Consider the following 23,381-nt stretch of genomic DNA (forward strand, 5'->3'; position numbering starts at 1 on the left):
CATGTACACTCCTCTATACCCCTCTGACACCCATGTACACTCCTTTACACCCCTCTGTCACCCATGTACACTCCTTTACACCCCTCTGCTACCCATGTACACTCCTCTACACCCCTCTGCCACCCATGTACACCCATCTGTCACCCATGTACACTCCTCTATACCCCTCTGTCACCCATGTACACTCATCTACACCCCTCTGTCACCCATGTACACTCCTCTACACCCCTCTGTCACCCATGTACACTCCTCTACACCCCTGTGTCAACCATGTACACTCCTCTACACCCCTCTGTCACCCATGTACACCCATCTGTCACCCATGTACACTCCTCTACACCCATCTGTCACACATGTACACTCCTCTATACCCCTCTGTCACTCATGTACACTCCTCTACACCCATCTGTCCACTCCTCTACACCCCTGTCACCCATGTACGCTCCTATACACCCTCTGTCACCCATGTACACTCCTCTATACCCCTCTGTCACTCATGTACACTCCTCTACACCCATCTGTCCACTCCTCTACACCCCTGTCACCCATGTACGCTCCTATACACCCTCTGTCACCCATGTACACTCCTCTATACCCCTCTGTCACCCATGTACACTCCTCTACACCCATTTGTCACACATGTACACTCCTCTACACCCCTTTGTACACTCCTCAACACCACTCTGTACACTCCTCTACACCCCTGTCACCCATGTACGCTCCTCTACACCCCTTTCACCCATGTATGCTCCTCTACACCCCTGTCACCCATGTATGCTCCTCTACACCCCTGTCACCCATGTACACTCTTCTGCACCCCCGTCACCCATGTACACTCCTCTATACCCCTTTATCACCCATGTACACTCATCTACACCCCTCTGTCACCCATGTACAACCCTCTATACCCCTCTGTCACCCATGTACACTCCTCTACACCCCTCTGTCACCCATGTACACTCCTTTACACCCCTCTGTCACCCATGTACACCCAGCAGTCACCCATGTACACTCCTCTATATCCCTCTGTCACTCATGTACACTCCTCTATACCCCTCTGTCACTCATGTACACTCCTCTATACCCCTCTGTCACTCATGTACACTCCTCTACACCCATCTGTCCACTCCTCTACACCCCTGTCACCCATGTACGCTCATATACACCCCTTTGTACATTCCTCTACACCCCTTTCACCCATGTATGCTCCTCTACACCCATGTCAGCCAAGTACACTCCTCTACACCCCTCTGTCACCCATGTACACCCATCTGTCACCCATGTACACTCCTCTACACCCCTCTGTCACCCATGTACACCCATCTGTCACCCATGTACACTCCTCTATACCCCTCTGTCACCCATGTACACCCATCTGTCACCCCCCCCCCCCCCCGCTGTCACCCATGCACACCCATCTGTCACCCATGTACACTCCTCTACACCCCTCTGTCACCCATGTACATCCATCTGTCACCCATGGACACTCCTCTACACCCCCCTGTCACCCATGTACACTCCTCTACACCCCTCTGTCACCCATGTACGCTCCTCTACACCCATCTGTCACCCATGTACGCTCCTCTACACCCATCTGTCACCCATGTACGCTCCTCTACACCCATCTGTCACCCATGTACGCTCCTCTATACCCCTGTCACCCATGTACGCTCCTCTATACCCCTGTCACCCATGTATGCTCCTCTACACCCCTCTAAACCCCTCTGTCACCCATGTCCACCCCTCCGTCACCCATGTACGCTCCTCTACACCCCTCTAAACCCCTCTGTCACCCATGTCCACCCCTCTGTCACCCATGTCCACTATTCTACACCCCTCTGTCACCCATGTAAAAAAAAAGAAAAAAAAGTTTGGCGCCTAATAGATTTGTTTTGCAGGTTTAAAGGTGAAGAATTGTGTGTGGAAGAAATCGTGATGATGGCCCAGACCAGATGGAGAAGAGAAGGCAACAATGCAAATTAGAGAAGACGTCATTGGTGAGTTGCTGTATAAAGCAGCACTTTAAACTACATAAATAGATATAGTGCATTGCGTTTTTTATCGTTTTTTCCTTTTTTTTTTTTTCTTGCTTGTCAACCTCGGTAGCGGTGCCCCGAGGAAAAAATTTTTTACGAGGTGTGCCCCGACCCGAAAAAGGTTGGGAAACACTGCTGTAGACTATGAACGTCACCCATGTACACTCCTCTATACCCCTTTGTCACCCATGTACACTCATCTACACCCCTCTGTCACCCATGTACAACCCTCTATACCCCTCTGTCACCCATGTACACTCCTCTACACCCCTCTGTCACCCATGTACACTCCTTTACACCCCTCTGTCACCCATGTACACCCAGTAGTCACCCATGTACACTCCTCTATATCCCTCTGTCACTCATGTACACTCCTCTATACCCCTCTGTCACTCATGTACACTCCTCTATACCCCTCTGTCACTCATGTACACTCCTCTACACCCCTCTGTCACTCATGTACACTCCTCTACACCCATCTGTCCACTCCTCTACACCCCTTTCACCCATGTATGCTCCTCTACACCCCTGTCAGCCAAGTACACTCCTCTACACCCCTCTGTCACCCATGTACACCCATCTGTCACCCATGTACACTCCTCTACACCCCTCTGTCACCCATGTACACCCATCTGTCACCCATGTACACTCCTCTATACCCCTCTGTCACTCATGTACAGTCCTCTATACCCCTCTGTCACCCATGTACACCCATCTGTCACCCCCCCGCTGTCACCCATGCACACCCATCTGTCACCCATGTACACTCCTCTACACCCCTCTGTCACCCATGTACATCCATCTGTCACCCATGGACACTCCTCTACACCCCCCTGTCACCCATGTACACTCCTCTACACCCCTCTGTCACCCATGTACGCTCCTCTACACCCATCTGTCACCCATGTATGCTCCTCTACACCCATCTGTCACCCATGTACGCTCCTCTACACCCATCTGTCACCCATGTACGCTCCTCTATACCCCTGTCACCCATGTACGCTCCTCTATACCCCTGTCACCCATGTATTCTCCTCTACACCCCTCTAAACCCCTCTGTCACCCATGTCCACCCCTCCGTCACCCATGTACGCTCCTCTACACCCCTCTAAACCCCTCTGTCACCCATGTCCACCCCTCTGTCACCCATGTCCACTATTCTACACCCCTCTGTCACCCATGTAAAAAAAGAAAAAAAAGTTTGGCGCCTAATAGATTTGTTTTGCAGGTTTAAAGGTGAAGAATTGTGTGTGGAAGAAATCGTGATGATGGCCCAGACCAGATGGAGAAGAGAAGGCAACAATGCAAATTAGAGAAGACGTCATTGGTGAGTTGCTGTATAAAGCAGCACTTTAAACTACATAAATAGATATAGTGCATTGCGTTTTTTATCGTTTTTTCCTTTTTTTTTTTTTTCTTGCTTGTCAACCTCGGTAGCGGTGCCCCGAGGAAAAATTTTTTTACGAGGTGTGCCCCGACCCGAAAAAGGTTGGGAAACACTGCTGTAGACTATGAACATCATGAGTAAGGAAGCGGTCTGTGCTGTAAATGCATTGGAGGTTTATCTGTCTGTGTACCGTGAATTTAATGAAGAAAAATTGGTGTTTTCCACAAAAAAAGTTCGACTCATCTTTACACTCAGCATCAACACCGATGCCTCATAGATAGAAACTGTCTAGATTATGAGCAAATAACTATAGCAAACCTATCCTGCTCTGGACAGTTTCAGACACAGATAGAGGTGTCAACAGAGAGCACTGTGGTCAGATTTTCTCTGTAGCATACAGCAGCTGATAAGTACTGGAAGGATCAAGATTTTTAAATAGATGTAATTAACAAATCTGTATAACTTTTTTGCACCAGTTAATTTAAAAATTTTTTTTTTGCACCAGAGTACCCCTTTAAATTCCACCACCTATAACCTCCCCAGGAACACCCAGAAAACCTCTCAAAAAAGTTCATCTCTTGGAATATGTCCAATAATTATCCAAGGAAAAACAGCACATTTGGTAGATATGTCCATTTCCATACCTTCACCAAGACAATGTGGAACACATTGAAAGGGTGCAATATCATGCTTTATGATGATCCCGTAATGCAACACAACTGCTCCAATAAACAATAATCTACTCTAACTATCAATAATACAGTAAAAATAGAAACAATGTTAAATAGAATATAGCTCCAGTAGATGTGAACTAACACTGTTTGCAGTTTGGATAGTACGGCGGTTACCTTGGCTCTGGCCTCCCGTACAGCTTCTGCCTCCGCAGCCATGGCTCTCTGCATCTGCACCGGGAGACGCACGTCCCTCATCTCCACACGCTCCACACTTACTCCCCATTGGTGGGTAGCGTTATCCAGTATTGACTAGAACACAGAAAGTACGAAACAATATTATCATCTTCAGTTGTAAAGCTTAACCTCTTCAGGACAAAGCCTATTTTGACCCTAAAGGGGTACTCCGCCCTTAGAAATTTTCCCTATATAAAGGGAAGAAGATAACATGTCTGAACGCGGGGTGTCCGGTCGCTGATACCCCCGTGATTTCTGGGCCGGTGTTGCAGCTTGGGGCTTCCGTAAATGTGATGTCTCGCCACCCCCCATCCATTCATGGTACACAGCAGTCACACCCCCTCCCATAGACATGAATGTCACAATCACGGAAGCCCCAGGCCCCCTGCGATCAGACATGTTATCCCCATTCCTTTGACATGTCTAGCGGTGGAGTACCCCTTAAGGACACAGGAAATTTTTATTTTTGCGTTTTGCGTTTTCATTTTTCTTCCTCGCCTTCTAAGAGCCATAACTCTTTTATTTTTTAATCCACAGACCCATATGAGGGCTTGTTTTTTTGTGTGACTATTTGTACTTTTTACATCTTTAATTTCACCATAACATATAGGCACAACTAAAATGTATTTATGGTGGGAAATTGGAAAGAGAACAGCAATTTAGTAACTTTTGGGGGGTTTTGTTTTCTCACAGTGCACTGTACGGTAAACTAACATTTTGTGGGGTAATACAATTAAAATGATACCTATCTTTACACACATTTCTATTATTGTACTGCTTTTAAAATAACAATCACACTTTTTAAACAAAATTAGTATGTGTAAATTGCCCTATTCTGACTGCCTAGAACTTTCTTTTTCCGTATTTGAGGCTGTATGAGGGCTCATTTTTTTTGCACCATGATCAGTATCACTATTACATATATGTATAAACCTATATGTATACGTATAAGTCACTTTGTGACTTTTTATTCATTTTTTTTTCTGGGATGTGATGTGACAGCAAGTTTGGGCTTTTTTTTTTTATATTTTTATATTTAGGCCGTTCACCATTTGGGATCATTAACATAATATTTAAATGGGCATTTTTGTTTAAAAAAATGTTGCTATTGCACTCCTTATGGTAAATAAAAAATCTTTCTAATGTACTTTGTTTTAAATTTTTTTTTTCTAGGTTTTATTTGTGTTTAAAAAAGCTGCCACTAGGTGTCTCCCGAGTACATTTCCCTCCATCTCTAGCACAGACTTTGGACTCCTGCTGGCCTGGAGAAGTCCAAAATCAGGGTGTATGTGCAGCCTTAGCCAATCATAGATCATCATACACTGAACTGCTCTGGGCTGTGTGTAGCAGAGTGAGGGAGGAAGTTCTCCCCCGTATGGCTTCAGATGATGTTACGCCTGCTGGGTAACGCCCCTTCCCAGTCTGTAAATCTGACTGAGCAGAAAATGCAGAGCAATATCAAGGTGGAAAACTAAAAAATAATAAAAATAAATGCAGGAGGGAGTTTATCATGATGAGGGCAGTGAAATGGGAGGATTATAAAATATAACAAGATCATAAGAGGTAATCTTTAAAGAGATCAGACATTTCCCCACATGGTGATACCAAATAAGTTAATAAATTTTTTTATTTTACAGATTTTTTTGTAACATAAGAAAAAAAATGTATTGGGGGAGGGGCTTATTTAATTTTATTAAAATATTCTTTGCTTTTTTAGTCCCCACATGGGACTATTTATTGCGATCTATAGATTGCATATACTTAGACTGCATAGGCATAGCACTAATCAGTATAATTTGCTATCTACTTCTCTGGTCTCCTAGAAGGCAGACCAGAGTAGAACATCGCAGCAAATGTCCGGGAGCAGGTAAGAGTAACTCTGGCGGCCGTCTTGATTCATCAGACACCTGCGAGTGCACTGCTAGTGGTCTAATGAATCCCCCCCCCCACCCTCCCCAAGCCCTGCAGATGCCATGATCGGAATTGATCATCTGAGGGGTTAATGGTGAACATCAGCAGCATCATCGGTGAGTCCCCAGCTGCTGATAATAGCCAAATCTCACATGCTATGTAGTCCTGCACTCCCTTCCTAGCCGTGCTGTACATGTATGGCGCTGTGCCTTACGCGGTTAAACAGGAAGGACCACATTGGCCCAAGCTAAGATAAATATATCCCAATCACTTAGATTACAAATCAGTCAGGTTATGTCACTGTTTTTTCATTATGCTGAAGGGATGGGAACTACATTTACATAGCCTGCAAACCATTCTGGCGTCCTAATCTTTGCCCTGTTCAAAAGTCAGGTGATCTTCGTTTGCCAATGTTATGAACGTTAGATGCCCTCCAACCAATGCTGTCTATTGTGCCCATAGATAAATCCAGGATTGCATTTAACAAGGGCCCATCACTGTTGGTATAGGAGTAGAAGGGAGCACATACTGTATTACCTACCGACCCACTATTATTCAAACATCTTGTTCCAAGAAGTAACCTGAGCTTCCCGGATCCAAATGTTAAATCTGCATCAGAGCTTTGCATATAATTTATATAACTAATGTCCTCTATGGCAGATGAATCGTTTGCCCGATTCCGGCACCAGATGCAACTGTCACCTCTATATCATCTATACTTGAACCCCTGACAATGCACACAGTGATGTTAATACTTATAATTAATTCCTTTAGTTATATTAGAGAGATATTAGTCTTCCTGTAACTTCAGTGTCATATGGCTCCAAGGATGGACAGAACTGGTTGGAGAAACATGGAATGGAGAAGACAATCTTCGAGACTTACTTGAATATTGTGAGCAATCTCCTCGCGGTTTGACAAGATGCTGGAAAGAGTTTGTGTTCCTAAGATGTTCCTTAGCGTTGTCTGTGCCAGCTGGGCAGTGGCTAAGTGAACATTGTTGACATTTGCCACAGATTTAATGGCATTGTAAACCTTGTAGTACACCACCCCATCAACTGTGGTTGTCACTGAATCCTTAGTAAGGATCTAAGAAGAAAGAAAATAAGATACAGCTCAGTACTTGAATAATGTGCACACACTAATATAGTACTTTTATTAATAACATAATAAAATAACATTTATTTTACTCAATTAAATACCACCAACATATCCCTTAGTGCTTTACAAAGCTTTTCATTACTCACATTGATCCCAGTTCTCAATGTGACTCATAATCTGAATTCCCAATTAACCTATCTGTAAGTTTTGGGGTGTGGAAGGAAACTGGAGTAAACCCACACAAACATAGGGATGTGGTGTCCCAGCAAAAAAGGCTGTCCTGTGGGCTTCGGACTTCCTCGAGCAGACCTGCGGCACAAGTGTTGGGCCCACTAAAGGACTGGTTGCTATAGTTGTTATGTTTAAGCACTTTATCAAATGGTTAATATATTTTTCATAAGTACTGTATTATCTGTTATTTATCTATGTGTTATACCTTTAAGAGTGTGGAGCAGTGTAAGCCCATGTGACCCTGCCTGCCAATGGGAACCCCTAAATTCAGTAATATATAGAGTAGTGGGGGGGAGGAGTTGCCCCAGTTCAGCCTAAAGATATGTTCTGAGCACAAGTGTGGTAAAGGTGTGAGCTGTATGTGGAGAAGCTCTGAGGGAAGGTCCAGTACAAATATAATCTCAAGTCTTATCCAGCCATTCTGCAAGGACCCCCGCATAGAGGAAATTCAAGCCTGGTGGAGAAAGTCTCAGGACCTTGTAAGAACCCTAGCGACTTGGAACAATCTTCAGTCTTATCTCAAGTCAGTATTAATCAGTTGGGTGAAAGCACCATAAGCCTTAGCAAGGCAATAGGGCTCCCAGGGGGTTTCACTGCATCTTCTCCACTCTGCACCATACTGTTGGCGTATAATACCATCTGCACCCTGCTCAGTAAAACGCGGTTATACGTAACCCGACGTCTGTGTGTTTCTTTACTCCCCGTGTCTGGTCCAGGAGAAGCTGTCTCCAAACTTGGACCATGTATAGGTTAACGGTGCCCTGGCATCACAAAGTGATCAGGTATTCCTAGCACCCCCGTGGCACCACAGGGAGAACATACAAATTCCATGCAGATGTTGTCCTCAAAACAAGGACAGTAGTTAGCAACAATGCAAACAATTAAGCAGTCATGCTACCAAGAACACTAAATATTTTCTATTAGGCAAGGTTCATAATGAGGAATCTCTGTCTGAAAAATTTCTGAGGGCTGTCGATGTTGGCGAGGACCATGCGGACTTTGGCATCCCCATAGACGGCAATGGATTCCCCAAAAGAATTAGATCATTCTTTGGACATCAAATTTCAGTGAAGTGTGTAATGTGCAGTGGAATCTCATTGACGGCAATGGGATTCTGCTCCACCGGAATTTGCAAGTGTAATTTGTAAGCGAAATTATGCTCAGAAATGTCATATGTTCTAGCTTGTCACATTGACTTCTTTAGAAAGCCAAGAATGCAGTATATGGATTTACAGAAAGTCTCAAAAATGCAAAAATGAAGGGGTACAGTGCTCAGCTAAGTGTTCCTGCCCCTGATTTAACAATTGGTGGGGGTCAGCGCTCCCAGCCCTTCACCGATCAAAACTGCTGACATGTCTCTATGACACATCAAATTGCTAAAATGACCTTTTGTATAATGCACTTGAAAGCCAATATAGGAGGCATACAGGATCATACATCAAGAGGGCTCAGGCAGTTTTAACACTTTTGTATTTTCAGCAGTATTCCGGCACGCTGGCCTTCGTCCGGGAAGGCCAGTGTGCGGAAACGCATGTTGGAGTGGCGTCATCCCGGCCCCTACATTGCTTTATTGACCACTTGGTTTTATGTGGGTATTACTTTCTGTACTGTATATTGTGGCCCTTTGTACTTTTCTTTGTTACGACCTGTGATTTCTAGCACACGGCACTTTAACTTGCTATGCACTTTTATGCATGGATACATATGAGTTGCCGGTGTGTATTAATACTTGCTACCATTACATCAGTATGTGTTATGCCCCATGATTAATATCCCTCTTTATTTAGGGTGTCTGGTGATGCCGCATGTTTTGATGTTCTGTTTCCACCTCTATATATGTGTGTTTGGTTTAGTCTAATTTCTACTAATAGGCATTACTCTCTTAGGGGGTATTACAGTACTCATTACAGTGCTACCTACATACCTACTGGATCGTCAGCCTCAGATCAGGTTTATCCGTTTTGGGGATTGGAATCCTATTAGTCACAGCATATGGTGGCTTTAGTGTGTCTATCTGATACCTAAAGTTATATTTCATATAGGTGGCAACTTTGAATCATCTGAGGCTATTTAATCTGCGAAAACTGGGAGTGTTTTGCACTAGTTTACGTCATTTGCATTAGTGCTGTTCTGGACCTGTCCTTTTGTTTACTGGGGAAATTGGCTATATCAGGCTACCTCTAGTCTACAGAGGGATCCTATTCATTTGATCTTTTTGAGGGGATTCATCTATCAGTGAATCACTGTTTTCGGCAGCATGTTACGGTATACTATTGTCCGGAGGACTGACAATGTCTAAGATGCTACAAGCAATTCGCTCAGCCTATCGTCTGTTTCCACATAATCTATTGAAGGCTTAATGCTATATGTTTATCTGTGCCTTTCTGTATCGCTACCTGCATACTTTGAATTTATGTGCTTATGTCATCTTTATGTGCATTAATTATTCCACCATTCTGTCATATTATTCCCCTATTTTTATGTGCATTTCCATATTTATATGAATTTATCTATCTGTTTACTGTATTTTGTGATCCCCCTGATGAACCACTGTATATCATAAGATACACGGGGAAACGCGTCGGGATGTACAGGTGTTCATCATAGGAGATCCTTTATATTTATATTTTCTTTATATTCTTTATTTCTTTATACTTGATTAGTGATTATTGTGGGATTTTTTTAAGGAATTTAATAAATGGTTGTTTAAGCTCTATGAGATTTTTGTAAAAAAAAATTCTACATACCTACTATCCTATTTGTTTCTGTCTGGTTCTTTGGTTCATTTATATAGAAGTATACTGGCTAACAAATAGACAACTTGTTCGCACGGGCGGATTTTAGTGTAAGATAGATAGAAGTTGGGTGGGCTCTCGGTGGCAGATTCTTGGTAGCGGAATCTGCAGCAGACCCCATTGCCATCAATGGGGTCTGTGGCTTATTTTGGGCAGCAGAAACTCTATTGCTGAAAATCTGCCGCAGAGAGCCTGCCTAGAATCAAACTTGTAGCGGGGAAACACGCTGCTCTCTCTCGCTGATTCCTACAGCAAGGCCATTTCCTAAGGCCTAAAAACATATAAAAACCATCTCAGGGGCAGCCATACTATTTGTGCAACCTGTGCTGTTGTATAAGGGAGGGCCCAGTAAGTAAGAGGACCTACATAAAGTAGGGAACTGAACTTTCATAGTTCACAATGACTTCTGGATTGTTTTGTGTTAGATCAGTGTTTCCCAACCAGGGTGCCTCCAGCTGTTGCAAAACTACAACTCCCAGCATGCCCGGACAGCCAACGGCTGTCCGGGCATGCTGGGAGTTGTAGTTTTGCAACAGCTGGAGGCACCCTGGTTGGGAAACACTGTGTTAGATATATAGAGTGTGCCCTGTGATGGACATGGGTCTGGCATATGGACCCCCTGCTGTCTGTGCCGACCTATAAGGATGTGTCTAGCAGGGCTGAGTAATCATACGAGCATCACAGATGACAATTTGATGTTTCTATGCACTTACCTCTTGTGGAGGGATAGCAAATGATATCACCCTGAGATCAACTTTAATAAAGGTGTCTGTGCAGGGGAGAATGAAGATCAGCCCTGTGTGCAGAGAGAGAGGACTGTTAGTAAAGCAGATTTCGGGTACATATTCATCCCAGTAGGTCCACATGGTAACATGTCACCTGCTGCTCTAATGTCTAGACATCACAGATCATAACATTTACTACACTATAGAGCCTGGGTCTCCAAACTGTGAACCTTCAGCTGTTGCAAAACTACAACTCTCAGCATGTACGGACAGCCGTCGGCAGTCCAGGCATGCTGGAAGTTGTAGTTTTGTAACAGCTGGAGTGTCTGCAATTTGGAGAAAACACCTATAAGGCATCAAAGAGCTATAGTATTCTATCAGGTTGCATGGTATCCTATCAGTGCATCCCTCCAAGCTCCAACTTACATTTAATGCAGCCTCTTTAAGTAATGTGACCATACAATGCAGCCATAGGGGCTGAAAAATAATTGTGCCCGATCTGCATAAAATGTTGAGTAACTGTGTGTATTGCTTGAAAGGGGTACTCCAGAGGAATAAAACATTTTTTTCATATCAACTGGTCCCAGAAAGTTAAACAGAATTGTATATTACTTCAATTAAAAAAATCTTAATCCTTCCACTACTTAGTAGCCACTGTATACTCCAGAGGAAGTTGTTCTATCTGACTACAGTGCTCTCTGCTGCCACCTTTGTCCGTGTCAGGAACTGTCGAGAGTTATCAGTTATCAGTTGATAAGTTATCAGTTGATAAGTACTGGAAGTATTAAGACTTTTAATAGAAGTCATTTACAAATTAGTTTAACACCAGATGATTTAAAAAAAATGTTTTTCACCAAAGTATCTGCTTTTCCTTCTTAGATCCACTCGTGCCATTTACTGCTTTTTTGTATACTGGCAATAATATAGGAAATATATATAGAGGAAATATAAACCACCACACAATAAATGAATTATAACACCATTCTGTACTGAATAAAACCACTATACACAGACAATAATTCCCCCTTACAGTGTCCATATAGAGGTAGATACTAGCTGCTGTACACAGGATCTGTATACTATATAAGTGATTACATACAGTGCCCGTGTATAGGTAGATACCATCTGTAAAGAGATCTGTGTACCATATAAGTGATTACATATAGGACCATTTGGCGGTAGAACTAGTACCTAGGTCTGAAAAAGTGTTGTGAAAGCGCACTCACCTATCCAGTACACCCCCGCTATGGCTTCTGTCTTACTGTCCTCCTGTCGTTTTTTCACATTAATAAAGAAGTTGAACACGTCTACTGGTGAGTGCGGCATTTCTTTGCTATCGTCATATCGTATATTGGATTCTGCAGTGTACATTGTATCATACCAGCTCTCCTAAGCTATTTGGCCCACACGTCTTGTGACAACCTGATTGACTGTTTTCAGTAACAATCAGTAGAATTGAGAATGCAAATGTAGACTATAATACAGCCCATAATACAGGATCAGTGCAAGTTAAGTAACGCAAAAAGTATTTGACCTTTGCCCCAGAACAACACAAAACCAGAACATTGTAAAAGCCACAGAATGAGAAAATGTAATCTTAGGCTAAGTTTCCACTTGCTTTTTTTTTTGGCAGTTTTTGGATATTTGCCACTGCAGTTTTTGAGCCAAAGTCAGAAGTGGATCCATAAGGGAGGAGAAGTATAAGTCCTTCCTTTATCTGTCCTATTCCTTTTGAATACACTTCTGGGTTTGGCTCAAAAATTGCAGTTGCAGAATTCCAAAAACTGCCAGAAAAAAACCAAGAGGAAACTTAGCCTAATAGCAGAATAAATGACATTCCACTACTTTTTAAGACCAAATTCTCATGTGTAACATATAAATAACATAAATCATTCTGTTTGGCCTTACCTGGCCCTTTAGCTTTTCCCGAGATGATACGTCCCAGTCTAAACAGCACAGCACGTTCATATTCTTGAATGATCTAGGACATTTACATACAATAAAATGAATACTACTGCACTCCAGGAGATTATAGCTCTTTAAGTGGACCTTTCACCACTACTTATATGTCTGTTTTAGTAAACTTTTGTATTCCCCTAGACAACGTTTCCCAATCAGGGTCCCTTCAGCCCTTGCAAAACTACAACTACCAGCATGCCTTTGGCAGATGAACAGTATAATACAGAGTTGTAAAAAAAGATGTTCCAAAATGGTTTGTTAATCTGGAATTCAAGTGCTTACTAAACAGACATGTCAGGAGTGGTCACAGGTTCACTCTAAGGGTACATTCATATGTACAGGATCTGCTGCATATTTTGTGCACAAAATATGCATAAAAAATATGCAGTAGATCCTGTACGTGAATTCAACCTCATAAAATTGTATTGCCTATCCTCAGCTGTTTTCAGTCCATTTTTTCACAATACACCTGCATCACAGGTCCTTCAACCACAATCTCTTCAACACATCAACCCACATCTCTGGGTAATTAAGGAAAGGATATTAGGTTGGTATTTGAGGACAGGATATGGGGACGGGATATGAGGTTGAGATATGAGGACGGGATATGAGGTTGGGATATTCAGACAGGATATGAGGTTGAGATATGAGGACAGGATATGAGGATGGGATATTCAGACAGGATATGAGGTTGGGATATTCAGACAGGATATGAGGATGAGATATTCAGACAGGATATGAGGTTGGGATATTCAGACAGGATATGAGGTTGGGATATTCAGACAGGATATGAGGTTGGGATATTCAGACAGGATATGAGGATGGGATATTCAGACAGGATATGAGGTTGAGATATGAGGATGAGATATTCAGACAGGATATGAGGATGAGATATTCAGACAGGATATGAGGTTGGGATATTCAGACAGGATATGAGGTTGGGATATTCAGACAGGATATGAGGTTGGGATATTCAGACAGGATATGAGGATGGGATATTCAGACAGGATATGAGGTTGAGATATGAGGATGAGATATTCAGACAGGATATGAGGTTGGGATATTCAGACAGGATATGAGGTTGGGATATTCAGACAGGATATGAGGATGGGATATTCAGACAGGATATGAGGTTGGTATATTCAGACAGGATATGAGGAAGGCATATGATGTCAGGATATAAGGACAGGATATGAAGTCAGGATATAAGGATGGTATATGAGGACAGGATATGAGGTCAGGATATTTGGACAGGATATGATGACAGGATATGAGGACAGGATATGAGGATGGGATATGAGATCGGGATATAAGGACAGGATATGAAGTCAGGATATAAGGATGGGATATAAGGACAGGATATGAAGTCAGGATATAAGGATGGGATATAAGGATGGGATATGAGGACAGGATATGATGTCAGGATATTTGGACAGGATATGAGGACAGGATATGAGGATGGGATATGAGGTTGGGAGATGATGACAGGATATGAGGTCGGGATATGAGGATGGGATATGAGGTCAGGATATTCAGACAGGATATGAGGATGGGATATGAGGTCAGGATATAAGGACAGGATATGAAGTCAGGATATAAGGATGGGATATAAGGACAGGATATGAGGATGGGATATGAGGTCAGGATATTCAGACAGGATATGAGGATGGGATATGAGGTCGGGATATAAGGACAGGATATGAAGTCAGGATATAAGGATGGGATATAAGGACAGGATATGAAGTCAGGATATAAGGACAGGATATGAAGTCAGGATATAAGGATGGGATATAAGGACAGGATATGAAGTCAGGATATAAGGATGGGATATAAGGATGGGATATGAGGTCAGGATATTTGGACAGGATATGAGGATGGGATATGAGGTCAGGATATTTGGACAGGATATGAGGACAGGATATGAGGATGGGATATGAGGTCGGGATATGGTGACAGGATGTGGACGGGATATGAGGACAAGAGCATCATTGTTGCTTTTCTTCTCACACAAGGTTTAGGTAGTTAGACCAGGCAAACCGGGGTACTCAGCTAGTTAATAATAAAAATCCCCCAAAATTATGAGAATATGGGCCTGGAAAGAAAGGGATGGTCAAGACTTTTTTTTATTTTTTATCATGGACTCATAGTTACATAAAAGTAATAACCAGGAATACCCCATAATTCTACTGGTATAAGTTACCTTGACACAGAACCAGATGGAGATGGGGAAGGTGACAGCAGCAAACAGAGCAGACAGTATCAGAATGATCCAGCCACAAGCGCCAATATTTCCTTTCATGGCATCTAAAAAATAAAAAAAAAACACAGATAACACAGCTTTATAATATAAAAGACAGAAATGGATGGACTGAAAACATAATAAAATTGTATATGATCTAGCCAGAAATACAGAATCAGCTGAATAGGCACTTTCTGTGTATTTATTATATTGCTATCACTCTACCGTAGTGTTTCCCAAGTTGTTTTAAAACTACAACTCCCAGCATGCCTGGACAGCTGGAGGCCCTCTGGTTGGGAAACACCACTCTAGATTCTAGTTTACCCCTTTTGGCTGGATCTTCTTCTCAATTCCCATTTTGGCCTCAATGTGCAAATCCCAAATGATCAGATAAAGCCGGCCAGGCCATTATGGAACGGGATAGGATCAGAAAAAGGTTCCAGATACAGCGCCAATTCCTTCCATGAACTTTGTCTGTTTACCAGCTCAGACCCATTCCTGTGACGTTCCTCATGTTAATTACATTGTGGGGGAGATTTATCAAACCTTGAACAGTGGTGCAGTTGCCCATAGCAACCAATCAGTGTGCGTATCCAGAGCATTGGAGGCCTCTACCCAGTCTGCAGCCACAGCCAAGTGCAAGTAAGCTAAACCTGCAATAATTGTCAGTCACCAGTCAAGTCAAGTTGTCTGTCTAGTCAACGTGACCTGCATTAAATACCCAGTCTACTACAAGTCCCAGTGAGCCTGCAAGGTCTCTGAGTCACTGGTCACCTCCTTGGGCCCTGGCTGCACTGTGTAGACTTTACCAACTGTCTACCCTCAGTAAAGCTACCGTTATCCGTAACTTGGAGTCGGAGTTGTCAGGATCCGGATACTGAGAGGATACTGGTGGTGGATCCTCTGTGTCAGTGGGGTGATGACGTGGGCCGTACCAGGGGAACGGAGTCTAAGGGGTTACTGGTTTTCACCAGAGCCCAACGCAAAGCGGGATGGACTTGCAGCGGCAGGTAACCCCCAGGTCGTTCCACCCGATAGCGACTCAACCCCAACTGACGGCTGAGACAGGCGCGGTACAAGGGATTAGGCAAGAGCAAGATCGGACGTAGCAGAAGGTCAGGGCAGGCAGCAAGGATCGTAGTCAGGGGCAACGGCAGAGGGTCTGGAACACTGGCTTGGGACATACACAGGAACGCTTTCACTGGCACAATGGCAACAAGATCCGGCAATGCTGGGAAGGGGAAGTGAGGTTTTATAGGCAAGGAGCAGATGGGAGCTAATTACACTGATTGGGCCAGGCACCAATTAGTGGTGCACTGGCCCTTTAAATCTTAGAGAGCTGGCGCGCGCGCGCCCTAGAGAGCGGAGCCGCGCGCGCCAGGACATGACAGCCGGGGAACGGGACAGGTGAGTAGATTGGGATGCGACCCGTGAGCGGGCGCGTCCCGCTATGCGGATCGCATCCCCGCCGGCAGTGTCAGTGCAGCGCTCCCGGTCAGCGGGTCTGACCGGGGTGCTGCAGAGAAGAGAACGCCGCGAGCGCTCCGGGGAGGAGCAGGGACCCGGAGTGCTCGGCGTAACAGGAGTCTTTATTGCCCCCGTGCCTAGCCCAGGATCCAGCGGTATACCTTCATGTGGTTATGGGCTAAACCACGCATACAAGGGGTTAATACCATCTGCCCCTAGGGTAACAACATCTGCCCTGCACCACACACCCAGCCATACCGCAGATGTAATAAAACCCTTTCACGTTTTTTAGTACTAGATAGTGCTGCATGGAACTTTTTTGGTTTTGTATACTATGGGGATTATGTGGACCTTATCCCTTTTTCTTTTTGCTTGCACCTCCACTTCCACCCCCCAGAGTGTGCTATTGCCTACTGCTATATATATATATATATATATATATATATATATATATTACATTTTCTTACAAAGTTATGCGTTAGCCCCATTTTGCACAATAAAATGCAACTTTTTACCTATTTAAGCCACATTCATCATTTATTAGAAAATGGACGGGGCTTGGCATTAAGGTGGTAGCCTCCTGCGGCCTGACACATTATTCACATAATTCGCACAATAAAGCTGGCCTAAATTGTAGCTGAAATCTACCACGGTTCCTAGCTGCCATAGGTCATGGTCTCTGGTTCCCAAACCAGCCACAGATGTAAAAAAAATTTATTAAAGGAGTAGTCCAGTGCTGAAAACCGTACTGCAGGAGATATATCAAACCTTGTGCAGAGGAAGTGTGGCACAGTTGCCCATAGCAACCAGATTCCAGCTTTCATTTTAAGAAAGGCCTTTGAGAAAGGAAAACTGAAACCTGACATATTTACTGCACTGGACCTCAGCAACAAGAGAGAAGAGCCAGCTCCACCCAGGGCTTATTTGGGGGAGACTAGCAGGGAGCCCATAGGTCACCCTTGTGGTCAGCTGGTCACTGATACCTCCTGGGTAAAAATCACATGGTACATTTCATTAAAGGTATAACACATCTTAAAATACAAAACATATGTACAAATGGGGAAACAACTACAGGGGGCCCTGGGGACACTGAGGGACACTGCCGGACAGGGCAGGAAAGGTACTGGCCACCACACATCATAATGTGAACAGTAGCAGTGTTTCGACTCTCCAGAGTCTTTTCCAAGATATATATATATATATATAGATTAGTTAGGAGTGGCCGTATTAGTCCAGTGATGCAAAAAGCAAAATCATCGGTAGTTGCAGTTTCTTGTAATACCTTTTTTATTGGACTAACAAGATTATGTAGAGACAAGCTTTCGGGATTCCTCCCTTTATCAAGTCATAAGCATTTGACTTGATAAAGGGAGGAATCCCGAAAGCTTGTCTCTACATAATCTTGTTAGTCCAATAAAAAAGGTATTACAAGATACTGCAACTACCGATGATTTTGCTATATATATATATATATATATATATATATATATATATATATACAAACATGCAGTCATAGCCGTAAATGTTGGCACACCTGACATTTTTCAAGAAAATGAAGTATTTCTCACAGAAAAAGAACTAAACTAAAGGGAGGAAAAAAAGCAAATTGGACATAATGTCACACCAAACTCCAAAAATGGTCTGGACAAAATTATTGGCACCCTTAACTTAATATTTAGCTGCACACCCTTTGGAAAAAATAACTGAAATCAGTTGCTTCCTATAACCATCAATAAGCTAAGAGGTGTATATATATATATATATATATATATATATATATATATATATATATACCGTATTTTTCGCCGTATAAGACGCACTTTTTCTTCCCCAAAACTGACCGCCGCGTCTGAAGGGAAAGTGACACTAACCCGGCTGTTCAGTCAGGCTGTTCAGGACTCACCGCGGCGGTCCCGAACAGCCCGACTGAATAGCCGGGTTAGTGCTTACAGGACACCGGGAGGGACCTTACCTGCCTCCTCGGTGTCTTCTCCGTTCAGGGATCCCCTGTATGGCCGGCGCTCTCCTTCCTCCTCATCACATCGTCGCGTTCGTGCGTCGGCGTGCGTAACGACGTGATGGGGGCGACAGAGAGCGAGGATACCCGGCCGGCAGCAGAGACGTTCCGGAGCGACGGGGACAGGGCGACAGCGATGGAGCGACATCCAGGGCAGCGGTGACGGGTCCGGAGCGGCGGGGACACGTGAGTATTACCTCCTATGCAGTGGTCTTCAATCTGCGGACCTCCAGATGTTGCAAAACTACAACTCCCAGCATGCCCGGACAGCCAACGGCTGTCCGGGCATGCTGGGAGTTGTAGTTTTGCAACATCTGGAGGTCCGCAAGTTGAAGACCACTATTGGGTTCAAAATCTTTACTTTTTTTAGATTTTGCACCTATAAATTGGGTGCGTCTTATACGCCGGTGCATCCTATAGGGCGAAAAATACGGTGTATATATATGTGTGTATATATATATATATATATATATATATATATATATAGTAAAGTAACATATTTGTATAAATTAATTTGGTTATTTACGTGTATATAAGTTGTAATAAGTGTACTGTGCCTTTAAAATGTTAGCATTGAACCCTATGTGACCATGTGAGCCAATGAGACCCCAAAAGTCTCCCCTGTAAAGTGAGGTGCAGGAGAGGAGTTAGTTAGTCTAATTCCATCCAGGCTCCTGAGCAGCAGATAAGCTCATGTTTTCTGTGTGCCTACTCCAGCTATTCCTACTGGTTATCCTACAAGGTTATCTCCCAGTAGGAATACATGCCCCTGCAGGATAGTCTACAGTGCCTTGGAAGTACCCTAGCAACCAGAATCTCAAGTTACAGTCTACAATTCCGTTCGGTGAAAGCACCACAAGTCTCAGCAAGGCAACATTGCTCACAAGGGGTACGCTGCACTCTCACACCAAGGCCAGCTGTTTGTGTGTTACCATCTGCACCAGCTCAGTAAAATCAGTTATCCGTAACCTGACGTCAGTGTGTTTATTCTCTCATCGTGTCTGGCCCAGGAGAAACTGCCTCCAACCTTGGACCGTGTATAGGATCGTGGTGCCCTGGCGTCACTTCATGAACAGGTACTCTTACTAACACCCCGTGGCCACCAACATCAATGTCTTCAGCATCTAATTATTTTCTTGCCTCCTTTATGTAACTGTAGTATAGTGCATTCCAAACAGTATGCCTCCAGCTGTAGGAAAACTACAACTCCCAGCATGCCTGGACAGCCTTTGGCTGTCTGGGAATGCTGGCAGTTATAGTTTTGCAATTGCTGGAGGCACATTGTTTGGAAAACACTGCAGTAGTAGGTCAATAAAACATATCATGCAGTTTTTAATTTTGTCACTAGATGGCAGTATACATTTTATTTTCATATATGCTCCTTATACCAAAGCTACCATACACACTTATATACACAGGGGATATACTGTATCGGGAGGGGGGGAGGCAATCTGTGCATAAAAGCAAACTATAATTTGTGTTTATAATAAGGGAAGAATTAGCATGGTAGTCCTCATACAAGGTGTTACATGGAAAACAATTAAACAGGATTACAACAGAAGTTGTGAAAAATCCTATAGACACCTTGATATAATGTCACTGCTGTTGTGTAGTTTTAGCACAGTTTACAGCGTATAGTTTGCTCTGAACGGGTCACAAATTATACAGTAGGTTTGGGGCACATTAGTGGGTCTCTCCTCATCTACCTGCCTAAAAGAGTACCTGTCACCAAATTAAATGTGTAAAATAGTGTTCCTTGTGTAATTAGCAGACACTTTCCCGATAGTTTGCTTTTAAAATTATCAACATAAATATGTTTAAAATGTAATATAAAAAACGACCACTAGGTGGCTCTGTTCTGTTCCCTGCCACAATTAATACAGTGATTTTGGTCTCCTCCTGGCCTGGCAGGAGACCAAACTCAGGAAGTGCTTTTTCCCTGAACTGAGCTTGATTGACAGCTGCACAGAAAGTGAAAGCTCCACAGATTCTGCACAGACGGAGGCTGCAGTAGAGCCTCACTGATAGCAACACAGACATGCACAGAGCCTGAGGTCTTCTATTCATCACAGCACTGCAACCATGTGAGGGCGGAAATAGTCCCCCAGCAGGCTTCAGTGATGTTGTGCCTGCTGGGAAACGCCTACTTTCTCCTGCTGGGAGATTGCACTGTGTGAACAAGAAGAAAGGTATGATACACAGCTTTTTAAAACTCTGAAAAAAAATTTAAGGGCATGAGGGCTGTTAGGAGTAGTTAGGGAACATAGCCTGAGATAGTTTAGAACAGTTTATTTGGTGACAGGTACTTTTTTCTTTTTTTTTATCTCACAGCAGACGGTGGGACCACTAGATATTAACCCATTCCTACACCGCGCTATGTATTTACAATGCTAAAACAGTTGTTAAAGAGAAACTCCCGTGATGGCTCAGGTAATATGTTTCAATTTTCGCACCACCCCCTTAGTTGCCTGAGCCCAAGACTTTTGTCAGACTACAGCATTCAGGTTTGACAGACGTCCAGTAGCCTTGCATTCAATCCATAGATTGCCGCGGTAGACATCATTGGAGTTGTGCTTTAACATACAGCTGATGCCCTGCTGCACTTTAACTTCGATCCCAATTGTTTCACAGATACCACAGTCAGTAGAGAGGGGGTTGCTCTCGGTAAGCCATGCAATGGTGTCTGCCATGTAGGGGAGCCTACAGCCATCAGGGGCCTCAGCAGTCGTAATGTGGAAACCAAGTGTGACTGCCAAGATCGCTGATTGGTTGTAGCAGTCAAATTGCGACTGGAGGCTGAACTGTGACCAGAGCAGGATCGGAGAAGTAAGTATCAGTTAGTTTGTTATTTTCATGCATTTGGACTTCGACATTTAAAAAAAAAAAATAAATGGATAACCCCTTTAAATATCCATATTTCCCTCATGGTCAGCATTGTAATAAAACTCAATATTATCATGAAAACCACATGTCCTCTTGAACACCCAAGAACACATATAGGGGGAGATTCGTCAAAAATTGTGCAGAGGAAAATTCGACCAGTTGCCCATAGCAACCAATCAGATTGCCTCTTTCATTTTTTTAAAAGGCCTCTGAAAAATAAAAGAAACAATCTGATTGGTTGCTATGGGCAACTGGTCAACTTTTCCTCACTAACGGTCTTAAAGGGGTACTCCGCTGCCTTGCTTCGGAAGCTCCGCTCCCCAGCGTCCGGAAATGTATTGTTCCGAATGCTGCGTGCGGGCTTCCGTGTTCAGGCCCGCCCCCTCAACGAAAGTCTATGGGAAGGGGGCGTGACTGCCGGATGCTGGAGGTGGATCCTCTGTGTCAGTGGGGTGATGACGTTGGCTGTACCAGGGGAACGGAGTCTAAGGGGTTACTGGTATTCACTAGAGCCCACAGCAAAGCGGGATGGACTTGCTGCGGCAGGTAACCCCCAGGTCGTTCCACCTCGATAGCGACTCAACCCCGACTGACTGCTTGAGATAGGCGCGGTACAAGGGATTAGGCAAGAGCAAGGTCGGACATAGCAGAAGGTCAGGACAGGCAGCAAGGATCGTAGTCAGGGGCAACGGCAGGAGGTCTGGAACAATGGCTTGGGACATACAAGGAATGCTTTCACTGGCACAATGGCAACAAGATCCGGCAATACAGGGAAGGGGAAGTGAGGTGATATAGAGCAGTGCACAGGTGATTTCACTAATTTGGGCCGGGCGCCAATCAGCGGCGCACTGGCCCTTTAAATCGCAGAGAGCCGGCGCGCGCTCGCCGGGACTGTACAGATGGGGAACGGGTCTGGTAAGCAGGCTGGGATGCGAACCGCGAGCGGGCGCGTCCCACATCGCGGATTTCATCCCTGCTAAGGACACTATCGCAGTGCTCCCGGTCAGCGGGTCTGACCGGAGCGCTGCGAGCAAGTAAACACTGCAAGCGCTCCAGGGAGGAGCGGTGACCCAGAGCGCTCGGCGTAACAACTCTGTTGTTGATAGTAAATATCTACAATCTCTTCATGTCTTGCTCAACCTGTCAGCTTAGTTTCTTCTACAAAATCTAATACCTCTAAGCAGACTCATGAGCCCTGGAGCCTGTACCCTTCTATTCCATAACCCCCCACCTCAAAATTATAATATCTTGTTGTGTGGATGTATCACACAAATAAGTAGCCCATATTTATCCATCAACCTGAAACCCTAATTGTCTGTTTTTTTTCCCATAGCAACCAATCACAGCTCAGTTTTCACTTTAACAGAGCTCATTAATCCATTAACGACCACGGACGTAAATGTACGTCCTGGTTTGGAGGTACTTTGCACACCAGGACATATATTTACGCCCTGTGTATGACCACGAGCATCAGAATGGTGCTCGCGTCATACACGGCAGGTTCCGGCTGCTAGCAGCAGCCGGGGACCCGCCGGTAATGGCTGACATCCGCGATCGCGCCGATGTCCGCCATTAACCCCTCCGATGCCATGATCAATACAGATCACGGCATCTGCAGCAGTGCGGAACTTCGAATGGATGATCGGATCGCCCGCAGCGCTGCCGTGGCGATCCGATCATCCAGCATGGCGGACGGAGGTCCCCTCACCTGGCTCCGGCCGT

The 23,381-nt window shown here is 44.2% G+C and overlaps 1 protein-coding gene across 11 annotated transcripts in view; it reads right to left on the reverse strand.

Moving 5' to 3' along the window:
- Positions 1-23,381, reverse strand: part of STOML3 (stomatin like 3) — a 53,842-nt gene that overhangs the window by 18,371 nt on the left and 12,090 nt on the right. For all 11 annotated transcript variants that reach the window (XM_056561964.1, XM_056561963.1, XM_056561971.1 and 8 more), the window contains exons 3-7: positions 15,254-15,357; positions 13,003-13,075; positions 11,083-11,165; positions 7,128-7,331; positions 4,272-4,406 (exon numbers count right to left, since the gene is read on the reverse strand). In XM_056561964.1, the coding sequence (XP_056417939.1) occupies positions 4,272-4,406; positions 7,128-7,331; positions 11,083-11,165; positions 13,003-13,075; positions 15,254-15,357 (599 nt within the window). The remainder of the gene's footprint in view (positions 1-4,271; positions 4,407-7,127; positions 7,332-11,082; positions 11,166-13,002; positions 13,076-15,253; positions 15,358-23,381) is intronic.

This window comes from Hyla sarda, chromosome 2 (assembly GCF_029499605.1).
Source record: "Hyla sarda isolate aHylSar1 chromosome 2, aHylSar1.hap1, whole genome shotgun sequence".
Taxonomy (NCBI): domain Eukaryota; kingdom Metazoa; phylum Chordata; class Amphibia; order Anura; family Hylidae; genus Hyla; species Hyla sarda.